This window comes from Ambystoma mexicanum, chromosome 9, assembly GCF_040938575.1.
Source record: "Ambystoma mexicanum isolate Mex_15411 chromosome 9, UKY_AmexF1_1, whole genome shotgun sequence".
Taxonomy (NCBI): domain Eukaryota; kingdom Metazoa; phylum Chordata; class Amphibia; order Caudata; family Ambystomatidae; genus Ambystoma; species Ambystoma mexicanum.
Genome location: NC_090931.1, coordinates 1,212,320,542 through 1,212,342,551, shown reverse-complemented (window position 1 = coordinate 1,212,342,551; position 22,010 = coordinate 1,212,320,542). Strand labels below are relative to the sequence as shown.

The 22,010-nt window shown below is 44.7% G+C and overlaps 1 protein-coding gene across 1 annotated transcript in view; it reads right to left on the bottom strand.

Annotated features, from left to right (window-relative positions):
- MCM6 (minichromosome maintenance complex component 6) overlaps positions 1–22,010 on the bottom strand; it is a 75,787-nt gene that overhangs the window by 29,074 nt on the left and 24,703 nt on the right. The window contains exons 3-9 of the mRNA XM_069616539.1: positions 20,024–20,134; positions 18,934–19,183; positions 18,252–18,417; positions 18,015–18,160; positions 16,949–17,099; positions 16,622–16,763; positions 9,503–9,644 (exon numbers count right to left, since the gene is read on the bottom strand). Coding sequence (XP_069472640.1) covers positions 9,503–9,644; positions 16,622–16,763; positions 16,949–17,099; positions 18,015–18,160; positions 18,252–18,417; positions 18,934–19,183; positions 20,024–20,134 — 1,108 coding nt within the window. The remainder of the gene's footprint in view (positions 1–9,502; positions 9,645–16,621; positions 16,764–16,948; positions 17,100–18,014; positions 18,161–18,251; positions 18,418–18,933; positions 19,184–20,023; positions 20,135–22,010) is intronic.

Below are 22,010 nucleotides of genomic sequence, written 5' to 3'. Positions count from 1 at the left end.
AATTCCCCTTGATATATGGCATTTAAGTGTTTCAAGGCGCGACAGAGCAAGGGAGGGGTAACAGAGGGAAGACACACAGCGTTCCTACTAGGCCAAGTGTCATTTAGATTGTGCAAGTGCAGGGGAAGAGGAAAAGTGCGGAGTGGGGGGGACAGGGGTGGAGAGATGTCAGTACATGGGGTAATAGAATCAATAAAAATAATAAGAGAAGTAGGGCCAGCTGGCGTTAAGTGCAGACATCAGGTGTCAAGTGCTGGCAGGGGACTGTAGGGATACAGATAACAGTCCTCAAGTGCAGGGGTTGCCAGGGAGGCAGTGCAGGTGTGTAACTGGCAAGAGGGGCCTGGCGCGAGATCAGAGGATGGCCAAGTACAGATTCAGCCATGAATTCAGCAGGGGAGAGGAAGAGAGAAAGCAGAAGCAAAGAGAAAGGTTTGGAGGTGCTTCCGGAACCGGAGATGGTTACGTTTCAGGGAGGCTGTTCCAGAGGGAGGCCCCATCCGAAGAAAGATCCATCACCAACTCGTTGCTTGGAGAAGCGACTGACCCTAAGGGAGTTGGAGGCGGATGAGTGAAGAGTTCAAGAAGGAAGATATTTAGGAAGAGAGAGTTGAAGGTATTGAGGCCCCAGGACCCATAGGGCCTTGTGGGCAATGCAGAGGTTTTGAACTTAATCCTCGCAGCCACTGTGAGTTAGTGCAGAGATGTCAGTCCTGGAGAGATACAATCCCTGGGCTTGAGGCAAATGACAAGTCTCGCAGTCCTGTTCTGGATGAGTTGCAGAGGGCGGAGAGTAGAAGCAGGCAGATTTAGAAAGAGGCTGTTGCAATAGTCCAGCCTAGAGAGAACTAGAGCTCTGCAGATAGTGAGCTTCTGGGTGAAGGAGAGGAAAGGAAGAATACCTCTGAGGAGGTGCAGCTGGTAGTGCGACTTCTTAGAGATGTCAGAGATGTGAGGAGAGCATGGAGTCGAAGATTACCCCGAGATTAATAGCCTCGCAGGTGGGAGCAGGAAGAGGGCCAAGAGAGGCCGGCCAGAAAGTGACAGGAAAGAAGGGAGTGGGTGGCCGATGAGGAGAACCTCGGTCTTACTGGCATTAAGGCAGAGATCATTGGCGGCACATCACTCCTGGATAGCACAGATGACGGAGAAGAGGTGGTCGAAGGTAGCCTGAAAATGAGCAGAGTGTCATCAGCATAGCACTGAAAGTTGGGGCAGAGAGCGGCAATGCGGTGGGGCAAGAAGTGCCAGGTATTGGTTGAACAGCCAGGGAGAGAGGTTAGACCCCGGGGGCACACCACAGGTAGAGATAGAGGAGAGGAAGGACCCAAGTTGGACCTGGGAGGGTCGATCAGAGAGGAAAGAAGTCAGCCACGCCAGGGCCTGACCGGTGATACTCAGGTTATCACGGAAACGGTTGAGCAGGGTGGCATGGTTGACCGTGTCAAAGGCAGAAGAGATCACGTAAGATGAGGACACAGGGGGTGTTGGAATCAAGGTTTGAGAGCAGGTCTTCACAGATGTTCAGGAGAGCAGTTTACATGCTTGTGGCAGCTCTGAAGCCAGACTGATGGTCATGAAGACAACCAACAGATTCAGTATGAAGATTAAGCTGGGAGATGGCCAGCATTTCCAGGAGCTTGTCCAGGAAGGGAGTGATGGAGATTGGGCAATAGTTAGCTGGGTAGGACGGGTCGGCAGAGGGTTTCTTAAGAAGAGGGGGCATAAGGGAGTGCTTCAGGGGGATGGGAAGACTCCAGTGGCGAGGGAGTGGTTGCATAAGTCGGCCAGAGCAGGAGCAATGGAGTCAATGTGGTCCTTGATGGTTTTGGAGGAACAGAGATGAACCTGTTTTGACGAGACCTTCATAGATCAGACTTGTCTAGAAACCTTGTCTGGGGAGAACAGGGGAAAAGGCAGAGAAGGAGGGGTGGCCAAAGAAGGGCCAGAGGACGAGCAGGGAGGGGGAGAGGAAGAGAGAAAGGACAGGATGTCCTGAGTTTTAGAGATGAAATGAGACGCCAGAGCCGTGCAGAGGGCCTGGGAAGTGACAGGAGAGGTAGAGACTGCAGCAGGATTGGCCAGTTCCTTGCAGATTTTAAAGAGTTTGGCCGAGTTGTTAGATACAGCAGAGGCGCAGGCTTGGATGTGAGCTCTCTCCTTGGAGCGGACAGAGAGTCGGTATTGCCTTTGAAGCAAGCGGCAGGCCAGTTTGTCAGAGGGTGTACCAGAAGCACACCATTTCCGCTCAGCCACCCTGCACTTGCGTTTGAGGGCGACTAGGTCGGAGTCGTACCAGGAATTGCACTTGGCTTTGGGCTTCAAGCGGATCCTCATGACAGGGGCAAGAGCATCGAGAGTATCAGATATAGCAGAGTGGAGCATGGAAAGGGCTGTGTCAGGGTGAGTCTCAGCCAAAGGGGAGGGGAGGAGGGTAAGACAGTGGCGGTGAAAGCCTCAACTGACACACGCTTCATGGGTCAGATAACCGAGAAGGTGGGTGGCAGTGCTGGAATTGGCTTAGCCTGGGGTGGAAGAGAGGCTGAGCTGGGAGTAAAGGAGAAAGTGATCACTCCAGGAGATCGAGAGATAGAGAGGGATAGAAAGGGGAAAGTCTGAAGGGATAAGAACATCCAGAATGTGCCCTGCAGAGTGAGTCGGGCCAGAGCGGAGAAGAGAGGGTGGGAGAGAGTTGCAGAGGTCATGAACGAGTCCAGAGGAAGAAAAGGAAGCATCCAGGTGGATTTTAAAGTCTCCAAGAAGGAGGGGTTGAGTGGTCGAGACCAGGAGGGAAGAGGAAAGGTCCGCCCATTCAGAGAGGATGGAGGAGCTCTGACCAGGTGGCCGATAGATAGCCGCAGTAAGGGAATGGCCAGGAGAGAGAGCCTGCAGATGAAGCATTCGAAAGAGGAGTAGGCCTGTGTAGGAATGACAAGGGCTAGGAATCCACTCAGGGAAGATCAGGGATACACCCCCTGCGGAGCAGTTGGACCTGGGCACGGAGAGGATCTTGTAGCCGTCAGGGAGGAGTGTGTCAAAGCTCGTGACAGAGCAGGCCGCGAACCATGTCTCGATGAGACCGAGGATATCGAGGATATCGAGGTCAAGTTCCTCCAGGAGTAGGCAGGTGTCAGGAGTGTTTGACAGCTGAGCGAGAGTGAAGAGTGGCAATATGGATAAGGTTGCTGTCCTTGAAAGATTTCCGGGGAGCGGTACTAATCAGAGGTACGCCTTGCAGAGGTGTAGAAGAGGAAGGAGGAGAGGACAAGGTAGCCAAGGAGGAGACAGCAGGGGAAGGCGAGGAAGCCGTGGAGGGGGAAGAGAGGGGACAGCAGGAGAAGATTGAATGATACCATCCCTCAGGCCAAGTAAACATAAATGATGACCTTAGAGGAGTGGAAGGAGGACAGGAAGGCCTCCAACTGGGTGCCACCATTGATGGGAGAAGGAGAAAGGAGAACGCACAGAGACCACATGAAGAGTCCATAGGTCTGGCGAGCGAACAATGTCAGTGAAGGTTTGCCTAGAGGCGGCACTGATAGGGATGCCTGGGTTGGACACCAGGATATCCTTTTTAAACTTCTTCCTACCAGATTTAGTGAGGAAAGCAGGATAGTCAATAGAGAAGCAGTTATAACAGATAGGAGCAACAGAGCGCCATATAGTAGGTAGGGAGAGAAGAGGACAGGCGTAGTAGGCGAGAGCACTAGGGAAGGACACAGGGCGGAGTCCAAGCAGACGAGAGAGAGGGACGAGACAAGTTGACAAATTGGACAAAACGACAGGCACTCCGACAATGGTAGACAGTTGCTAGATGAGTGCTTAGCTAAGAAGTAGACCACAGAATGGCACTACTTTCACAGTGATATTTAGATACTGGAGAAACACACCCAAGTCTGACACAGGCAGGGTGCAAGCAGACGGGCCAGACAGAGAAGGGACAAATTGACAATGGGGCAGGACGACCAACGCTTGGATTATAAATACTTTCACATTGCAACTTTAAGAGCAGGAGAAAAACACACCCAAGTTTGAGAGTCCGCTACACGGACAGCATTGCAGTGTAGAGTGAGGTTCTAAGCCTAACCCGGGCTCCTCTTCTCTTCCTTGGTGGCTACTGGTTGGCGCCTGGCAACTGGCTTCCCCTGCTGACACCTGCACACACTGGCTGGGGCCGCCTTTTGGCTTGGGGCTGCCGGGAGGGTCAGGTAGGACCAGCAGAACATCAATCAGGGGAGGTGGGCGGGCTGGGAAGCGGGAGGGAGCGGGGAAATTGATGCAGGGGGGGGGGGGGGGAGGGATCCGGGGCTGCGAGCGTGAAGATTTCAAGCAAAATGCTAAACAGTATGAGGCCCAGGAAGGTCTCAAATCACTCTGCTGCTCTCACCTGAAACGCCAAAGTCCTTTAACTTAGAAACCCCCAGCTCTTTTGCTGGATTCAGGGATTTTTACATTTTCCCTCCCGAGTGAGTGGGACCTTTTTCTCACTCATGTGTTTTCCGGGCTATGATTTTCGATGTCCCTTACTGTTTTATGGAGTATGGCAAACTCCATAGGCATCTGCATTGTGACACAGCACCTTTTGTGCAGTGCCACTGAGAAGCCCCCTGCACTTCTTTTATTTAACTACATTTTCTTTGGTGAACTACTGTTCAAGAATAGTAAGATGACCCCCTTCTTACTCCCCTTTACTTTATGGGTCCATCACACACTACCCTATGCGGAGTGCTGGGTGGGTTACCTAGTAATTCCTTTGATCTGTTCCTCATGTAACATTTTGTTACACAAACTCACTTGAATCGCTGGTGGCAGTGGTTTCTTTTTTTTTAACTTTTACTACCAAGTGACATGTATCTGCAGGCTGATGCCTCAGCTGCAGTACTACACACAAGGGTGACCATTTTCCCAAAATGGCCCAGTCTTCTTTTTTCGTCATTTCTTGTTGGTTAGTTTCTTCTAGGCCTTTACTCTGTTTGCATCAGGTTTGAGTCCTGGGTGTAGTTTGCCTTTGGCGGGCTTCATCCCTGAAGCCCTCCCAGGCTCTATTCTGACTGGAAATGCAGGAAGTGAAGGAGGGTCCCGAAACTCCCCTGTCCTTTGTCTCTAGGTGTGCCTGATTGAAACCAGTTTCCATTGGCCAGCTGGCTGTCCTGGAAGGACAGCCACCCTGCTGTGTGATTGACAGCCTAGGGCTGTGAATGAATGGGAACTTGCATACAAAGAAAAGGGTTTTTGGGACTAGAAAAGTGGACCTTTGGAGGACAGACTCCAAAGCAGAGGACGAGAGAAGACACCAGCAGCACCCTCCTGTATTGCAAAGTGCCTGGTGAAGCCCTGCAGCTGTGCGGACTCCTTTTTCGAATCGACAGGGAAGACCCGCAAAGGACGACTTCCTCCGTTAGGCTGGTGGGACCAACTAGCCTCGGGACAAACTATTTTGGCGCAACCACCAACTTGCTGTGACTTTCCAAGGCTGCAGAAGCCCAATACCCGGGTAGCTCAGCCACTTGCGAGTTCCTTGTCTTCCGGTCCGAATCCAGCCAGATCTTTGTAGGCATGGTTAGGGAGAATTCTCATTTCTTTGCTAACTCCCTTCAGCCTTGGAGACCCCCAGCTCTTTTGCTGGACTTAGGACTTTTGAATTTTAACCCTGTAGCGAGACCTTTTTCTCACTTTCACCTTTGTTTTTACCCGATTAGGATGGAGTTTTCACTATTTTTGGTGTCTGACAAACTCCACAGGTATCTGCTTTTTGTATGTTGAGACAGTGCACCTTCAGTACAGTGTCAGAGAAAATCCTTTAGATTTTTCATAAGGTTCAAATAACTTTTCTTGTGTGAACTACAGGTCCCAAGAATAGTAAAGTGACATTAATGTTACTTACCTTTTCTCTTTGTAGGTCCAACACACACCACCTTATGTGGAGTGCTAGGGGTTTACCTAGTAGCCCCTTATCCTACGCTGTCATAACATTTTTATGCGTTATCCTCACTACTTTAAATTGCTGGTGGCAGTGGTTTACTTTTTCCTACCATTGTGCTTTTCTACCACAGGCTGAACCATCAGCTGCAGTACATCACCCATTGGTGACCATTTTGTCAAAATGCCCCCCTGCCCCGCCTTCTTTTTACACCATTTTCTGTTTGTGAGGTCTTTCTTGGGTTTTACTCTGCATTGAAACAGATTTGAGGCTTTTGTCTTGCCTTTGGCGGGTTTCAGCCCTGAAGCCCGCCTCTTGCTCCAGTGTGTCTGAAAGGACAAGATGTGAGGGAGGGTCCCGAAACTCCCCTGTCCTTGGTTTCTAGGAATGCCTGAATGTAACTAGTCCTGATTGGCTGGCTGTCCTTTTAGAACAGCCGCCCTGCTGTGTGATTGATAGCCGAGGCTGTGCATGAATGGAAGAAACCTGCTTAAAAGGAGAGGATTTTGGGACTACAGGCAGTCAACCACTGGGAGAAACACCAGACAAAGAAACTGAAAGAATCTTGCTTCAGCCTCCTGGGCCTTTAAATTGCCTGGTGAAGCCCTCCTGCTGTGCTGAAATCATTTTAACCTCGACAGCGAAGCTCCAGAAGGAACTACTTCTCCCCTTGGGTAAGTGGGACAAACTAACCTAGAGAAGAACTCCACTGGATCACCATCCCAGACTTGCTGTGCCTCTCCGTTGCTTCGCAAGCCCAATTCCAGGGGTAGTGTGTCCATAGTCGAGTACCCAGAACAAATCCACCTGGAAGCTCCAGGAGACTAAGGACCATCCAGAAGCAGGACCTCCAGATCCAGAGTCCCCACACCAGAGTGCAGTACCGAGGGAGCATCCAAGATCCACAACAGTGCCGTTTGCCAAGCGCTGAAACCGCACAGTGCAGCTGAACCGAAAGAGCCTGTAGCTGCCAACGACTTCCCAAGTACCGCTGCAGGAGCCCACCAGATGTCCCCTCTTGTTCCCACGACTGAGGCTCGCGAACGAGCATCTGTCCAGCTGGACCATTCTTGGGGTACTTACCTTATTGCCTTGTAGCCGTGTTCTTCTGAGTTGGGAATTGCATTGGCTTACCTTTTACTCCCCTTCTCACAGGATTAACAGCTTGTGATCCTATACGTAATTTTTCTGCAAACTCTCTACCTTTGTGCAAGACTTTGATCCAAGAAGTGCATCAGATCCATATACTGTGTCCCAAATGACACTGGCTGTCCTGGCCCCCTGAAGACTCTTCAAGTCCATTGACTTGGATCCTGTTTGTCCCTCATAAGTGGTAGCTTGTTGTTGACTGTTACTGCTGGGAAAATCTACATTTCATTGGAAGGTGTTGTCCTCGCATATACTGAGAAACTGCCTAACCTTTTTCCTTCCCTAAACATTTCCCTTCTTCAACCTCAGAATTGGCAAAGTATAGTGTGAAGTATAACTGGTGTGATATATAAATGCCATTACTGTCCTTGTGATTGAAGTCACCCCAGGGTGTAGGAATTGTGTATGAAGCATATCCAAAGATTATCCACTAACTTGTTTTGATTCTGGAAATTTAAAAGTAGATTTACATTGTTACACAAATTGCCTTTTTAAAGAAAGCTTATTTAAAATTGATGTAAAATAAACGATTTATAACTGAAACCTACTTGTATTTACGGATTTCATTTGTACAACTCTAAAACTTGCATTTACCCCTCTTGAGATAGGCCTGGTTGCTCAGTCACACTACCAACGTGTGTAGTACAGACCTATACCAAAATGTGGGTTGCCCAATACCAAGCAGATAAGTGTTGTGTAGTCTCACACAGTGTGACTGCATCAATTTGTACCTAACAAGTACCCAGGGGATCCTATCAGAAGCAAGAAATCTGCATCCAGAGTCCCCTCACCAGTCCAGGAACGAGGGACAAAGGATATCCTACCAGAGCTTTTCGTTCTTCTTCATTGGTGCTGAGGAAAAGGAGCTAACACCACAAAGAGCTGCGGAATAGACGGAAATCCAATTTCTGCCAAGTCCCTCTCTCGAGTGCTGCCAAAGGTGCCCGCCAGACGTCCTCCCTTTCGTCACCACGACCAAGAAAAAGGGTCTACTGGATTGCATCATGAAGGCAACCAGCTGGAACACTTAATTTTCAAGTTACTGTAGGGTTGGGGTATTTTATCCTTTTGCCATTTGGGGTGCTTCCTATCTCTGGGAGTGCGATGTAACCCAACACCAAGTTGATAACTTCCTGCATTGGCCTTAAAGCTTGTGCTTTCTAAAAGGCGACTCCTGCGATTTCTTTTCTGAACACTGACTATTTAAGAACATTTTCCTAAGAAGAGCATCAGACCTTTGACTTTGTCCCTTGGCTTTGGCTGTCCTGGCTCCCCAAAGGCCTCCTTCTGAACCTATTGGCAATGCTTGTTCCCTTTTAGGTCTTAATTGTTGAATATTTTAAGGCTGGGATAACAGACTGCCTTCATCTCTTTGGGAGAATCTAACTGTTCTAATAACCCAGCAGTTTATTCTGATCTAACCCTAACCTTTCCTTCCTGAGAAACTCAATATTGAAAAGGTGCTACCTATATAAAGGTTATACTGACCTCAAATGATGTCACTGCTGGGTATTGGAACATGTGTAACATATGAATGATGATTACTCGGCTGCTTTATTGTTCACTTCTGAATTGAATCCTAACTGAGAATTAATGTTACAGCTAATCACTGCTTTTTAAAGAATAAATATTTTTGTGTATAAATAAATACATTTTTAAGTGTGTAAGTGTTTAATTGTTTCATTGCAGAGCCTGGCTGCTCCGTCACACTACCAACTTGTGTAGTACAGCCTATATTAAAAGGTGGGTTGAATACCAAGGAGATAAGTCTTTAGTCCAACACCAATTGGACTGCACTAATAATTACCCAACAGTGGGGAGACCGATTTCTAGGACGAACAAAAGCAGCAATAACTGGCTTCCCCCCTGGTGAAACCTGAGCAGACTGGGATCTCAGAAACACTGCTTAAATATGATGCAACGAGCAATGGCATGTGTGGAGGGCCTGGCAAAGAGCAATGTGTATGCAAAGCTACAGATAAAGCCTACCAACCACTTGCCCCTTACTGCATGCCACCCCCCAAAAAAAGGGGCAAACCCATGAAAGAAAAATACTGCAAAGGAAAATTAACAAAGACAATTTGTAATGAAGATCTACCCTCCTTGCAGCATAGATAATTTAACAGAAGTGCTATGGATCCTCTTGCAGAGTGTGAAACGGATTCCAGTCTACAAAGAGTCAATAGAATCTAAATCTCTTCAATCATCCACAACGGCAGGTTTCACTAAGTGAGCAATGGTCTTTTACAAAGCTTTTTAAAGATTGTGCGTACAAAAAGAAAATAAATGCACCACAAAATATTCTTGATTTTACTTTTAAATAATGATATGCTAAATGCGTTCAACAAGACAAGCTTTCCTAAATGTATAAAGTTTAATCTGCCTTAATGTGTATTACGCACATAAAGGAGGACTCCATGGGAGGTCACTTACGTTATCAGCAAGCATCAGAGCCCCGGCCTCTATGACAAATTCATGCGATTCCTCATCTCTCACAACAGCTGCAGTGAGACCAGCCGCTGAGGAAGCTTTCCCACTGGTGTAGACAGCACGTGGACTGAACTCCTCAACATGCCTAGAGGGGGAAAAAAAAGAATCTATGGGAACAGAAACACCAAATACCTCTCATGGGAAGCTTTCTACACAAGTCTGAAGGTTGAACATGTAGCACCAACATGTTACAGACATCAATATATTCCAGATTGTTAAAGTTGTCAAATTTTTATGTTAGTGACCTGGGTGACAGGGCTTACTATTCAACAAGTCACAGCCACAATCGCAGGTACAAAGCAGATTTGTGGACACATTTTGCTAAAGAGGAACAGTATTATAGAAACAATTTTACCCAGAACCTTTCAGATAACAGCTATCATATACTCACCCAGTCACCAAGATGTTTAAAGCTATATGAACAGTGGCGTCTAGGGCAGGGGACCGAAAGGCATTTATTGGTCAGTATTGGGATACATTGTTTGACTGGTTTTTTATATCACTAACATTCTGTTTCACAAAACAGTGGGCATTGAAAGTTTGAACTCTTGGCTCCTCAAATACAGGATCCAGGTGTATTTATACCCATCCGGTTTGCTTTCAAACAGTGAAGCCTTTAAAATAAGAAATACTTATTATGGTTTACAAACCCCACAAATAAAGCAGAATGTCTGGTGCAAAATGCAATTATTCTGGGTCAAGAGGGGTGTTGCGTAATTAAACCAGCATTGGCAGGGTCAATAGGTCTCGCTTTCAATAATGCTGGATAGGTTTGAAATCATTTAAAAGAGCAAAGGATAAAGGGTTTGTGTATTCTTCTGACAAGCCCTGTTAGGACAGTTTTTCTAAAGTCCACCCAAAGTGGCTTTACTAAAACTATACCTTGGGCAATATAGAAACTCCAACTCTTAGTATACTTGGTAGCAATAACATAATCTAGGCTTATTTTAGGAGGGAGAGAGGACTGTAGAGGTGTTGGGTAAGTTTTTCATAATTATGATACATCATCCTGACCTGTGTCAACCCCAGACCTTTTTGTTTTCACTTGGTAATTATTTTACCTTGTCCATAGGTGAGTGGGAATCTTTGTCCCCCTCTCACCTAGTCTTTTACACTTTATGGGTGACCTTTTTATGTCTATCCATAGTGGGTGATGGAGTCCATTTCCTTTACCTTTGGACTAATTGTTATATACTATGGCAGCACACAGCATTTAATGGCATCCTTTTAATTCTAATTTCTTGGGTAAACTACTGTTCCCAAGAAGTGGGATTTCCATCCGCTTTTTATATAGCGAGTCAGCACACCTCACCTTATGTGGAGTGCTTGGGGGACATAATTTATCCCCTTTCTTACTTACCTGCTAATATTTTTGTTACAATTGCAAGTTCACTTGAATGGCTGGAGGCAGTGGTTTTACCCTAGTGATTTTTTAGTGTCATTACTCGCTGACTGTTAAATCAGTCTCGTTAATGCACAGAATGGCCACCATTCTGCTAGAATCGTGTGCTCCTTTTTTCGCCATTTCTCATTTCCTTGTTTTTTCTGAGGTCTGCCCCTGCCATTCTAGGCAGAAACTACTTCAGTGGAAATGTGGTTTTCGGCGTGAATCGTTTGTATTCCCTGCCAAGGCTCCAGAGTGTATGAGAAGGCAGGAAGAGAAGGGAAGAGTCTGAAAGCTCGGCAGCCCTTCGTCTTTCACCTTGCCTGAAAGGAACCAAGTCTCAAAGGAGGGCTGGCTGCCCTGACTGACAGCCACACTGCCCCTTTCTGTACACTGCAGAGAGTTTGCAGAAGTTTGGCAGATGCCCCTCTTCGGCCGGTGCTTCCCTCTGGAACAGCCTCTCTGAAACTTGAGCAGAACCACCTACAGTTCCTGATGCAGCTCAAGACTTTCCTCTGTGCTTCTGCCTTCTCCGGTTCCCTGCTGATCTCCTGTCTGATAATGCACTGGTTAACTGGCCACCCTTTAACTCACAGGCCCATGTCCCTGCCTTCCCAGTTGCACACTTGCACTGCCTCATGGCAACCCTGCACTTGGGGGCTGTATCTACATCCCTACAGGCCCCCCTACTTGCACTTACCCAACACTTGGTTTCTGCACTTAACCCTTGCACTGCCACCTGTTATGTCTTGATACTATGGCCCGCACTTCTCCCCCTTCCCCTCACTTTTCCTCTTCCCTCGCACTTGTGCGATCTCAATGTCACTTGGTCTATTAAGATAGTTGTCTTGTCATCCCTGGACCGACCCACCCCCCCTCTGCCATGCCTTGTCGTGCCTGCTGGGTGAGCGGCAGCTAGGCTGGATTGAATGGGAGAAAACTGTTTAAAAGGCGAGTCTCTTGACTTGGAAGGAAGAGTCGACCACTGGAACGAAAGAACCGAAGACTAGCTGGAAGAGGACGGCTGCTGCAACTACTGGACCGTTGGTTTGCCCGGTGGAGCCCTGCTGCAGGTCCGAATTGCCAAGTTCATCTCGACAGAGAAGCCCCTTCAAGGACGACTTCTTCCTTTGAGTTGGTGGGACCAATCAACTCATAAGCCACCTGGATACCATTCTCAGAGCTGATTAGGATTAACCAGGGGGAAGGATGCCAGCTTGTGTGCTTGAAGAACAGCAACCGGAATCGAAGATTTGCCATTTTGCCAGCTTGGTGACCCGTCCCCGTGCAGGAGTCCCCTGACGTCCTCCCTCTTGTCCCCACGACTGAGTCTCAGGAACAGAGAGATCTGCAGGAACTTCCAGGAACAGAAGTCTTCAGCTGCATCTTTTTCTTCAATAATAGGTACTGTAAAAACTCGACCGAGAGAACTTACCTCTAACCGCGAAAGTTCGTGGAACTTTGGCAACTTGCAGGCCTAGTCAGGTTGTGGCCCGACATATGAACCTTTCTTCCGTGAACTACTTCTAAGAACCGCGGCAAAGACTTTTCCGTTTTAAATACCAGAACTGTTTTTACTTATACAAGACACTAGCCCATTGACTTTGGCCTACCTATTGCATTGAATCAACTCCTCTGGTGACCTCAAACTATTTGTGCTGTTTTAGAGTAACTGTAATTTTCGTTTTATTAACTTATGCCTTTCGGCTCCTACTTCAATGCTATTTTGCTCATACTTCAAGGGAGCTCAACTGCTTTGTAATCGGTATTGTAGTAGAATTTTTGTGCGATATTGGTTGCCTTATTTAGTGAATGCTTTATAAATGATCGTGTAATAAATTAAGTGTTTTACCAAGAAACCTTTAAGTGTCTATCTGAATACTTGTCATTGTAGACCTTTGTGTAACACCTTTACAAGCTCACATTCCCTCTTGAGATAGGCCTGGCTGCTCAGCTCCCTACCAAAAACTGTGTCACAGACTTATACAAAAGGTTGGTTTTGCTTACACCTGTAGTCCTAGTTGTGTGTAGTGGACCCAGAGGGTACTGCATACAAACTCTGCCTAACATCAGAGAAACATTAATAAAGCAGTTTCAGCATTCATGAAAGACCACAACCTATTATGGATTTCAAACAACATACAGTTCTACATGGCCAATTTCTATAAGTACATCTAACCGATGAAGGAAATGCAGTGTTCCTTGTTATCAACACAGGTCCCCTGATGTGCTAAAATTCTACACTCAGTGTTCCCCCAAACGTCATTTTAAGGACAACTATCATATATAAATACACAAATGCAAATAACATTTTTTATTATACCTGCGGCTACAGTTCATTGACTTATCATAGCCGCTGTTACAAAAAGTTAGTTGAGAAGGGGACTAATTTTTATACAACTTGAATAATCAGTACAGAACAATGCTCATGTACTTATATGAAATAACAGAAAATAATAAAAATATGTAAAAATAAACTAGGTAAGCAAACATTCCACAGCCACACAACATAAAACCATAATTGCAAATACACACCCTAAAACACATTCTATTGTACATCTAAAACTACACTACAATTCCTCCTTTTCATATTAATTTTCTTACACTATGTTCTATTTCTCTCCAAAGTCTCAGATGTCCAAAAGTCTGAACACATCCAAAAGACTAATACCTAGAAAGTCTGATCACGGCCAGGGATTTTTCACCCACCCCAATGAGTCTATACCTAAACAAAGAACTTTATAAAAATAAAAACACCCCAAATTATATAGCTGTGCATACCGAACTACACATACAAGTGGCTATCTGTAGTCTTTTGTAGACTCGAAAAAAGCTGTGAATATCCTCAAAACGGCAGGATAAAAAATGCTTCCCTACCTCCCGGCCCTCAATTGTCCCCTTCATCTGTGCCAGCTCCCACTACCCCCCAGACAGCATCCTCATCCCCTCTGCCTCTCACCCCAGAACACAAGCTGCTTCTGTGAAGCAGTTTGCATCGAGATGTCTGCTATTCGCAGCTATAGCTGAGGCTATGGAAATCTTTGTGCTGCAAACCGGTCCCTATGCCCCCTCCAACTCCCAAATTTCATGTATTGTATTTAATGTATTTTTTCTAACCTACAAAAAGCTTTACTGCGTTTCATTTTCCAAAAATCTCAGCTATAGCCGCAAATATTCCTCGCATCAAGTGAAAAACAAGATGGCAGTCGTTTCATTTCTGAAAACCATGAGCATGTAATGCACCATGGGAGATCCAACTAATTTTTTGGAGGACGGGTGCACCCACTTCGCAATCAAATTTTAAAATAGCCACTGCACGGAATAACCCCAAACCACAAAAAGACTGAGTCAACCGTTCATGCCCAAGTTGTTTTGGACCGGGTACAAATCAGCCCAGCGGTTTAGGCTGTGCTCTGGCATAAATTGACTTTTTTTGTCTATGGGAAAATGAAGGGGAAGTAGGCCGCACTTTCAAAAAAAATAAATGAGACGCTTAACTTGCAGTCTGGGGGTGGGGCCCGCAAACTTTTAAATCACGTTCCCAAATCTGTTACTCGAATCTAAGGTTATTAAGAATAGAATTTTGAGGGGTTTCTATGAGTTTCCTACTCGCCTTAACTGTAGCCGATGTATGTATGTGTATATATATATATATATACACACACACACACACACACACACACACACACACACACACACAAGAAAGTTATGGTGGGCTTAAAAAGGTTTGAACAAAACCTCTTTCACCTGAAATGTGACAATAGGAAAGCCCATTTGAACCAAGTCACACATTCCACAATGCTAAATGCTCCAACCAAAAGGTTGTCAGCACTATACTGCACTGATGATCCCCAATAAGGGGGACACCAGGTATGCAGTTGTCCTGGCAGCCTTGCAAATGTCTGTCTTGGGTTGATTAAGCTGCGCATAAAATAGCACTGCCCTCTTAGACAATTTCCTGGAGAAAAAGGTTAAAAGGTTTGCATTGGAGCCAATTTGCATACCCACAATGCCTTGCTGTTGTGGCTAAGAACTGGAAGTGAACTTCCAGAGATGGCTAGTAGGTGGCATTGTGTAATGTGTGACTTGGCTCAAATGGATGGAGAGATATATATATATTTATACAGATAGAGAAAAAAAGCTGAGAATTCTCCGCCGACGGTGGCGCTCCTCCAGTAATTCCAGAAATCACTCAAAGGATCTCCGTCAATGTCCTTTATTGAGCATACAGTGGACAGAATACAGCAGAGGAAAGAAAACAACGCGTTTCACCCTTACGGGCTTCGTCAGATTGTGAAAAGTAAAAAGGGTTTCTGGGTTTTAACCTTCCCATGGTGAGTATGTGCCCTTTCCATTTCCAAACACTTGTAGTGGTTACACGGTGATATTTGACAGTGCATTTGGTCGCCATATTGGATGTGGATACTGCATTAGGAGGAAACCTAGAGAGTGTTAATCTGTTCTAACACTTCATTTATCATTCAATATTGATTCAAATCATGACAATGGTAATTCCTGTATATGAGGAAAGTGCAATGTGCTTTAACATTGATATATATATATATATATATATATATATATATATATATATATATATATGAATAAAAAACCATTCGATAATTCATACAGCACATTTTTCATGATATTACATTGAGTATTGACATAAAGGGCATAGTGCTTGATACTTAATAGGTGCACACATTGGAACCATGACTTATCACAAAGTGCGGAATGCTTTAAAATTGATGAGCACTGGAGTACCAATCAAATACTTCCCAAGATATCTACAAGTACAAAGGTTCATGATACACAATGCTACATGTGACCAAGTGCATATCGCACGATACTAAACATGGCTTCACAAAAGTGCATAGTGCATGATATTTTATACGTGCATACATCGCCGCCATATTAGGATATATAGTATTGTCAGTGCATAATATAACCATGGGTGGGTACAAATTAAAGTTATATCTGGGTATTTGAGCATGGCAAAAATTATCACTTCAATAGGAACCTTCATATGGAAAATGTGATAATTCAGGTTATCCGTATCTTGTGAAAAATACTAAGTACTGCTGCGAACGCTAAACCAGACGGCTACATCGATTGAGGCATGTTAAAACAAGACATTAAGCGCTATGTCTTTCAACATAGAAATATATATATCTCATCAGGGGGGAAAAAAAAAAAGTAAAAGCCATTTTCCTTTTTTTTTTGTTCATTGCAAATCGCAAAGTTAACTGGGATGTCACTGAAGGAAAAGTGAAAGGGTCACTGCCTGCCCGTAGCACTGCAGTGACGGTGGCTTATGATACACTGTAAAAATAAAGGGAGACATTCCCTTCACTCGTCGCCACCGGGGCTAACCATGAACCCAAAAATAGTGAATCAACGAGTATGGCAAAAGGGCCTCACTTGTAGCAACAATACCCTTGCAACAAGGGTACATCAAGCCTGGAGGAACACAGGTGAAACTTCAAATAACCCATATCCCAAATTATAGAAAGCTTTCAAATCAATAGTAGTTGCATGTAAACATCCTTTACTACTTGCACAATACAAAAACAATAGGTAAGAAAAGGGTTTAGAAAGGTCCAAAGAATACGAGCATCAAATTATTTCTACAAATCGCCACAATTTCGAAAGGAGACAAAATATCTGAGAGCAAGCCTTACTTGAGGAACTGGCTTTTTGCAGTACTTGGATCTCCGACAATGCAAATGTTGATGTCACCACGTAATGAAGTGCCTTCCATCGTGGTCTTCCCAACCCCTCCAAAGAGCATGAGCAGAATGCCCCTCTTCACTTCATCGTTACCTGATCAAGGTAATTTAAACAAGCATTGGAAAGTCAAATAACTGTACATTTCACACCAAGAAATCTATTAAGACAGGTAGATGTGCTGACAAACATGTAAAGCAAAATGTTCTTCGTTGACCCCATGTCTAGCCCTCAAGCTGGTAGCACAGCAGCTGTTGAATATTGCTCATGTACTGGCTTACCATGCACAGTTGGAAAGAGGCTGGTGCACAAGTTGTGATAAAGGTTTTTATCCTGGCTCATTTCAAACACCTTCTCCCATTCCTTCACCGACATTTGGTTTTTGATGCTCTCAGCAGTCTGTTCCTCATCCTTCAACTCCTTGCCACCAAACTGAAGACATTAAAAAAAAACTTAGAACACAGTACATTTTAAGAAAACGTACATACGACCGAGTACACGGTATGGGGCAGCAGTTCAAATTGCCACAAGCATCAGTTTCAACATCACCTCATGAAAAAATTGACAAGCCCCCTCCATATTCCAGGTAGGGAAACAGTAGTGGGCCGTCCACTATTGGGCAGCCCCTACCGGTATGAATAGTGCAAGTCCATTGTATTGGAGGGCTGGTGTGGCCCCAAGCAGGGTCCCGGTTCCTTTAAATTTACACAGCCGAATGACTTTAGAACAGAGCAGTTTTAAGCAGAACTACACTATTCCTACCTGTACAACCAACACCTGGTCACTGGATAGAGTATGCCTGGACTTTAAATATTGTTAAAAATGTTGTGGGGTGTGAAGTTACAAGCAAACATAATTCGCCCTCTAAAAGCTCATCGGAAATATTTTACTTCACATTTTATACATGTATCTGAACAGTTTTAGTTGTGTGCTATTTCTGAAGCAAGTTGAAACTTCCAAAAGGTGGTTCAAAGGCACGCGGGCATGCCAGAGTGGACACCAGTGAATCGAGAAAGCCACTAGCTTGAGCAGAAGAATGAATTGTGGACCTCTTCCAATATCATGAAAAGTCTAGATTGTCAGACTAAGGCTAGACAACTATTTACTGGATATCCCCGTGATTCTACCAAAGACCCTCAAGAAAATCACTGAAAAACTAGCGAGTACAGAGGAGGACACCAAAGCTCAGGCAGGTTAGTCCAATATCAAGTGTTGGGTAAAATGCGGTGGATTAAGGAACTGTATTCGAGTGGGGCTGCAGAGGTTGAGGAAACCTCTTAAGCATAAAATACTAAAAGGGAGCAGAAACAAATACACTGGCAGGTATCTTCTTGGCTCCAAACTCACCCTTGGGCTTGTGGGGGCAACATTGCAGGCCAGAAATACTAGCTTGTAGGACAGATCTCTCACACCAAGAGCTTTGAGTCCTTGCACGCCTTCATTCTGATATCCTTCGGATGCCCCAACCCGTGCACCAGTCTCTGCACGCACTCCTGCCCAAAGAAAAAAGTGTCAATATAAAACGCAGCACACTATTTAACCACAAAGTCACAAACATATCGAAGAATGAAATGGTAATCTTACCAGGCGTTGCAAGCTGGGACACATCTGGCACAACAATCAATGTTCCCGTGAAGTCGCACTTGTCTCCTGCCTGCGCCGACTCAACTGCTTCAGCACGCAAGATTATTTCTACACTACGAGGAATGCTACCGCGAGGAAGCTCGGCCTGCGTCTCTTGAATACGCACCTACAAAATATGGAGCACACGGGTATAACCTGGCAATGTAAAGTAGGTGCCCAGTCAAACAAGTGGCCACAAAAAATGTGTCTGTGCCCTAGAAAGGAACTATAAATCAGACATAGATCCAATTGAAGGTTATACCTGCCAATTTGAAATTCACCAGTAAAAGACATACTAAAATATTCGGTTGCACTGGTCACTGTATAACATTTTATAAGAGTTTGATACAGCGTGAATGTGCTTATAGCTTAAGGTGCAGCTAGAAACACAATTGTTCGTAAGTGCTAGCACAGTGGGTGGGATGCTGCGGAATTTAGTACAATAAGAATAAATACATTTTTAAAAACGTGCATGCTGTGGATATAGAAACTATTCATGTGGGAATGCGCTGGATGAAGTTGAAAGGGAGAGAACATTAAAATATGCAAATGTTCATTTAATTCAGTGTCTTATCAAGGAACCACACATATACACATTACATTAACGCCTTGCAACAGAACAGAAAGCGGCTTTTACAAATACCTTTTGAAAATCAACAAATCTTGATTTATTGGTGTCCAGCATGAACCTCCTGCGGTTGGCACAGACAGGATTTTTGCAGATGTTGGGCTGTGTGTATTTGAACTGCTGCTCCACATCTTTGATTAGAGTCTGGCAGTCGAGGCACAAAAAAGTGCCACTAACCAGCTCAGGGTGAACTGGATGGGTGCGCACAACCTGCCCACTGATCCGCAGCAATGACCCAACCCTGGGAGTTGTCAGTTCTCGAATTCTGTGGAGAACCGGCAATAGGTTTGAATTTCAACACGCAAAGATGTCAATGTGAGAACTACATTCTGCGCTAAACAATTACACAAGCTAACATTACACCAACTCTAAAAACATTACCATGGAAAGAAGTTTGGAGCATGTGTTACAAGCCTACGGTGTCGCATGTGTACATAACGCACGATCAACAAGCAGCAATGGAGTCAGGTGGAGGCCTATCCCAAGGAACTATCCTAGGGCATGAAATTAGTTCATTTATTGAAGACCCCATATTAACCAGTCTGGGTTTGCTGCTTTGGCTCATTGGTTTGCATCTGGGACGTTAACTAGAAAACTGCTACAGAAAGGAGGTTCAGAAGGGATAGTATGCAGGTTATTGAAACAGTCTAGCAATGGTTTATGACCAAATTCCCAATAACCCAGAGGTATCCCATAGTTGCTTGTAGGGCCCCATAAACTGATGGGCCAGCAAACTGGCTGTATTCTCAGCATGGAACCTACATACTGAAGGCCACCCTCACCCAAGGATCTTTGGGGGTCATTCAATAACCCAGTCTAAAAAGTGTTCACAGCCAGGCAACAGCGGGAAGACCCGTCACACAGGGGCTAATTTTGCTGCAGTCTCCAATACTCCCCCAGATAATAAGCTTTCATCCTCTGGTCTTAAAATGGCCCCACAGCAATGAAAACATTATGCAAGTGAACGACAGAACATGGGCTTTCCGCTTCTCCCAAGCTTCACTCTTGGTGCTTTGAGACATCCAATCCTCCTCCTGCATTATGCAAGTTAGAATTACATAGCAATGACCCACAAGATACACATACATCCATCCTGCCATCTTACTTGTGCCTAGTCGGTAGCTCCTGAAAGGCCACGTAGAACTCTTTATTTGGAGGAACATTCCCATGATCTCTAGCAAAGCTTCTTACTGCTCGGCACAGGTATGGATACACTCTGAAAGAAAGTTACCATCAAATTACCATCTTTCCGACGTGCATGTAAAATAATACGTATGACATGAATTGCCTAAAGGCTACAGGTACACTGCCTCTCTGGGCACACTCCTGTACAAGTAGCAGGTCCCTAGACAGAGGACGACTGCTTACAAACCTGGTCTGCTAAGTCCATTTAATTTCCTACGAGTGCCTCAAAGTCCTGCAAACAATGTACTGGTTCTCCAGCTTTTCTTTATACGTAACAAAGTAGAAAATGTGCCATATTGGTTACAGCCCCGCCCCCCCCCACCAAAATGTAGTGCATAGCACCCAAAATTTTGGAAAAGGTCTTTCCACAACTCCTGAGAAACTCAGGAAGTGTATACACATTGCACCCTCAAGGAATTGGGGGTGGGACGCGAATACTAAACCCGAGCAGACAAACGTTCTTCTACGTACTTTTGCTTACACGTTGTCTACTGGTAAACAATCCGAGCAGTGGCTAGAATTGCGTGAAATACAGGGTCCTGACTGTACAGGAAGTGATCAGTTCAAAACAAAAATACACACGAGATTCAATCAATGGTGTGTGTCAAGTAGGCAGACCAGGTGTGCAAAATTGGATCAGTGAGAGACCACAGCTGGAAGATGCAAGAATCCATGAATGAGGGGCCCCTGGAAATGGCGCCATATCTATGGTAACTGGGTGACCTAAGGCACTCCTACTATTGTATGTGATTAGTTCGAATTAAAATAACCATGTGAGGTTGATGGGAAATGAATTACGAAATGTACATTGTTGAAATGCATAACTTGGAAAGTAGTTTATTGTTTATGATCCTACACTACTGTGGATATCAAAAGGCATGGATATATTTGGAACATTGAGTACTAGATTAACCATTAACTCAATGGTGAGCATAACCATGTTTAGTTAATTGGATGAGTAGAACTATCACATCTTCATTAGCAGATGCCTACATTTGGAATTCCTCGGCCGATAAATGAACATTCAATATTTGATACATATTTAAGTGACATCGGGTACTAAAAAGAAAACATCATGGTACACATTTATATGCAAGAGGATGTACACCGTATAGATCATGACATTTTCCCTCACAGAGCGCATCAGTAGTTGGGTTAATATGCAAACTATTTTTTCAGCCGGGTTAAGACCTCAGTTGAGAATGTATGAACAGATTTACAAAGAGCAGCCGTAGCTCGTACATAGTATTTTATTATGTTATCAATAGAGTAATACATGTAGTGACGATATCCAAATAGGATTATCGGCTAAGAAAGAATAGAATAAATCAAGATTCAGCAACAAAAAACGGAAGGATTAGCATAAACAGCGCCACCGCAATGACGAATGTAAACAAGTGACGTCATCACGTTAGTAGAACGCGCTACAGCAAAAACCCGCCATTTTGGCTTTGTCGTTTCTTTACAGAAGAAAAACAAATTGGGAAAATCTTGCAGTCTGCCCAGTAAGCCAGAATCCCAAGAAACTGGGCCCTGTTATTACTTTAACAATAATTTTTGATATGCTGAAATGTAGTCCTTATATACGAACAAAAGGGATATTGACCTTCATTTTTTTCATTGTTCCAAGTGAACAGAGGGATATTACATGCCGAGAAAATAGTTTTGGAATACAACACAAGATATTGAAAAGTGGCCATAGAACAAGATGACCAACATTTACTGTGGGGGATGCCTTATAGGAACTTAACCCCAATAATACCACAAACACCGTATCTACAACACCGACCCACATGTAGACCCATTTTTCCTTATTAGACCGATATGTGATTTGTAATGGAATTTTTTTAATAGAATATCCCACTCTTTTGTTGTTTTTTATTGTTATCGTTACATTGGATACAGAG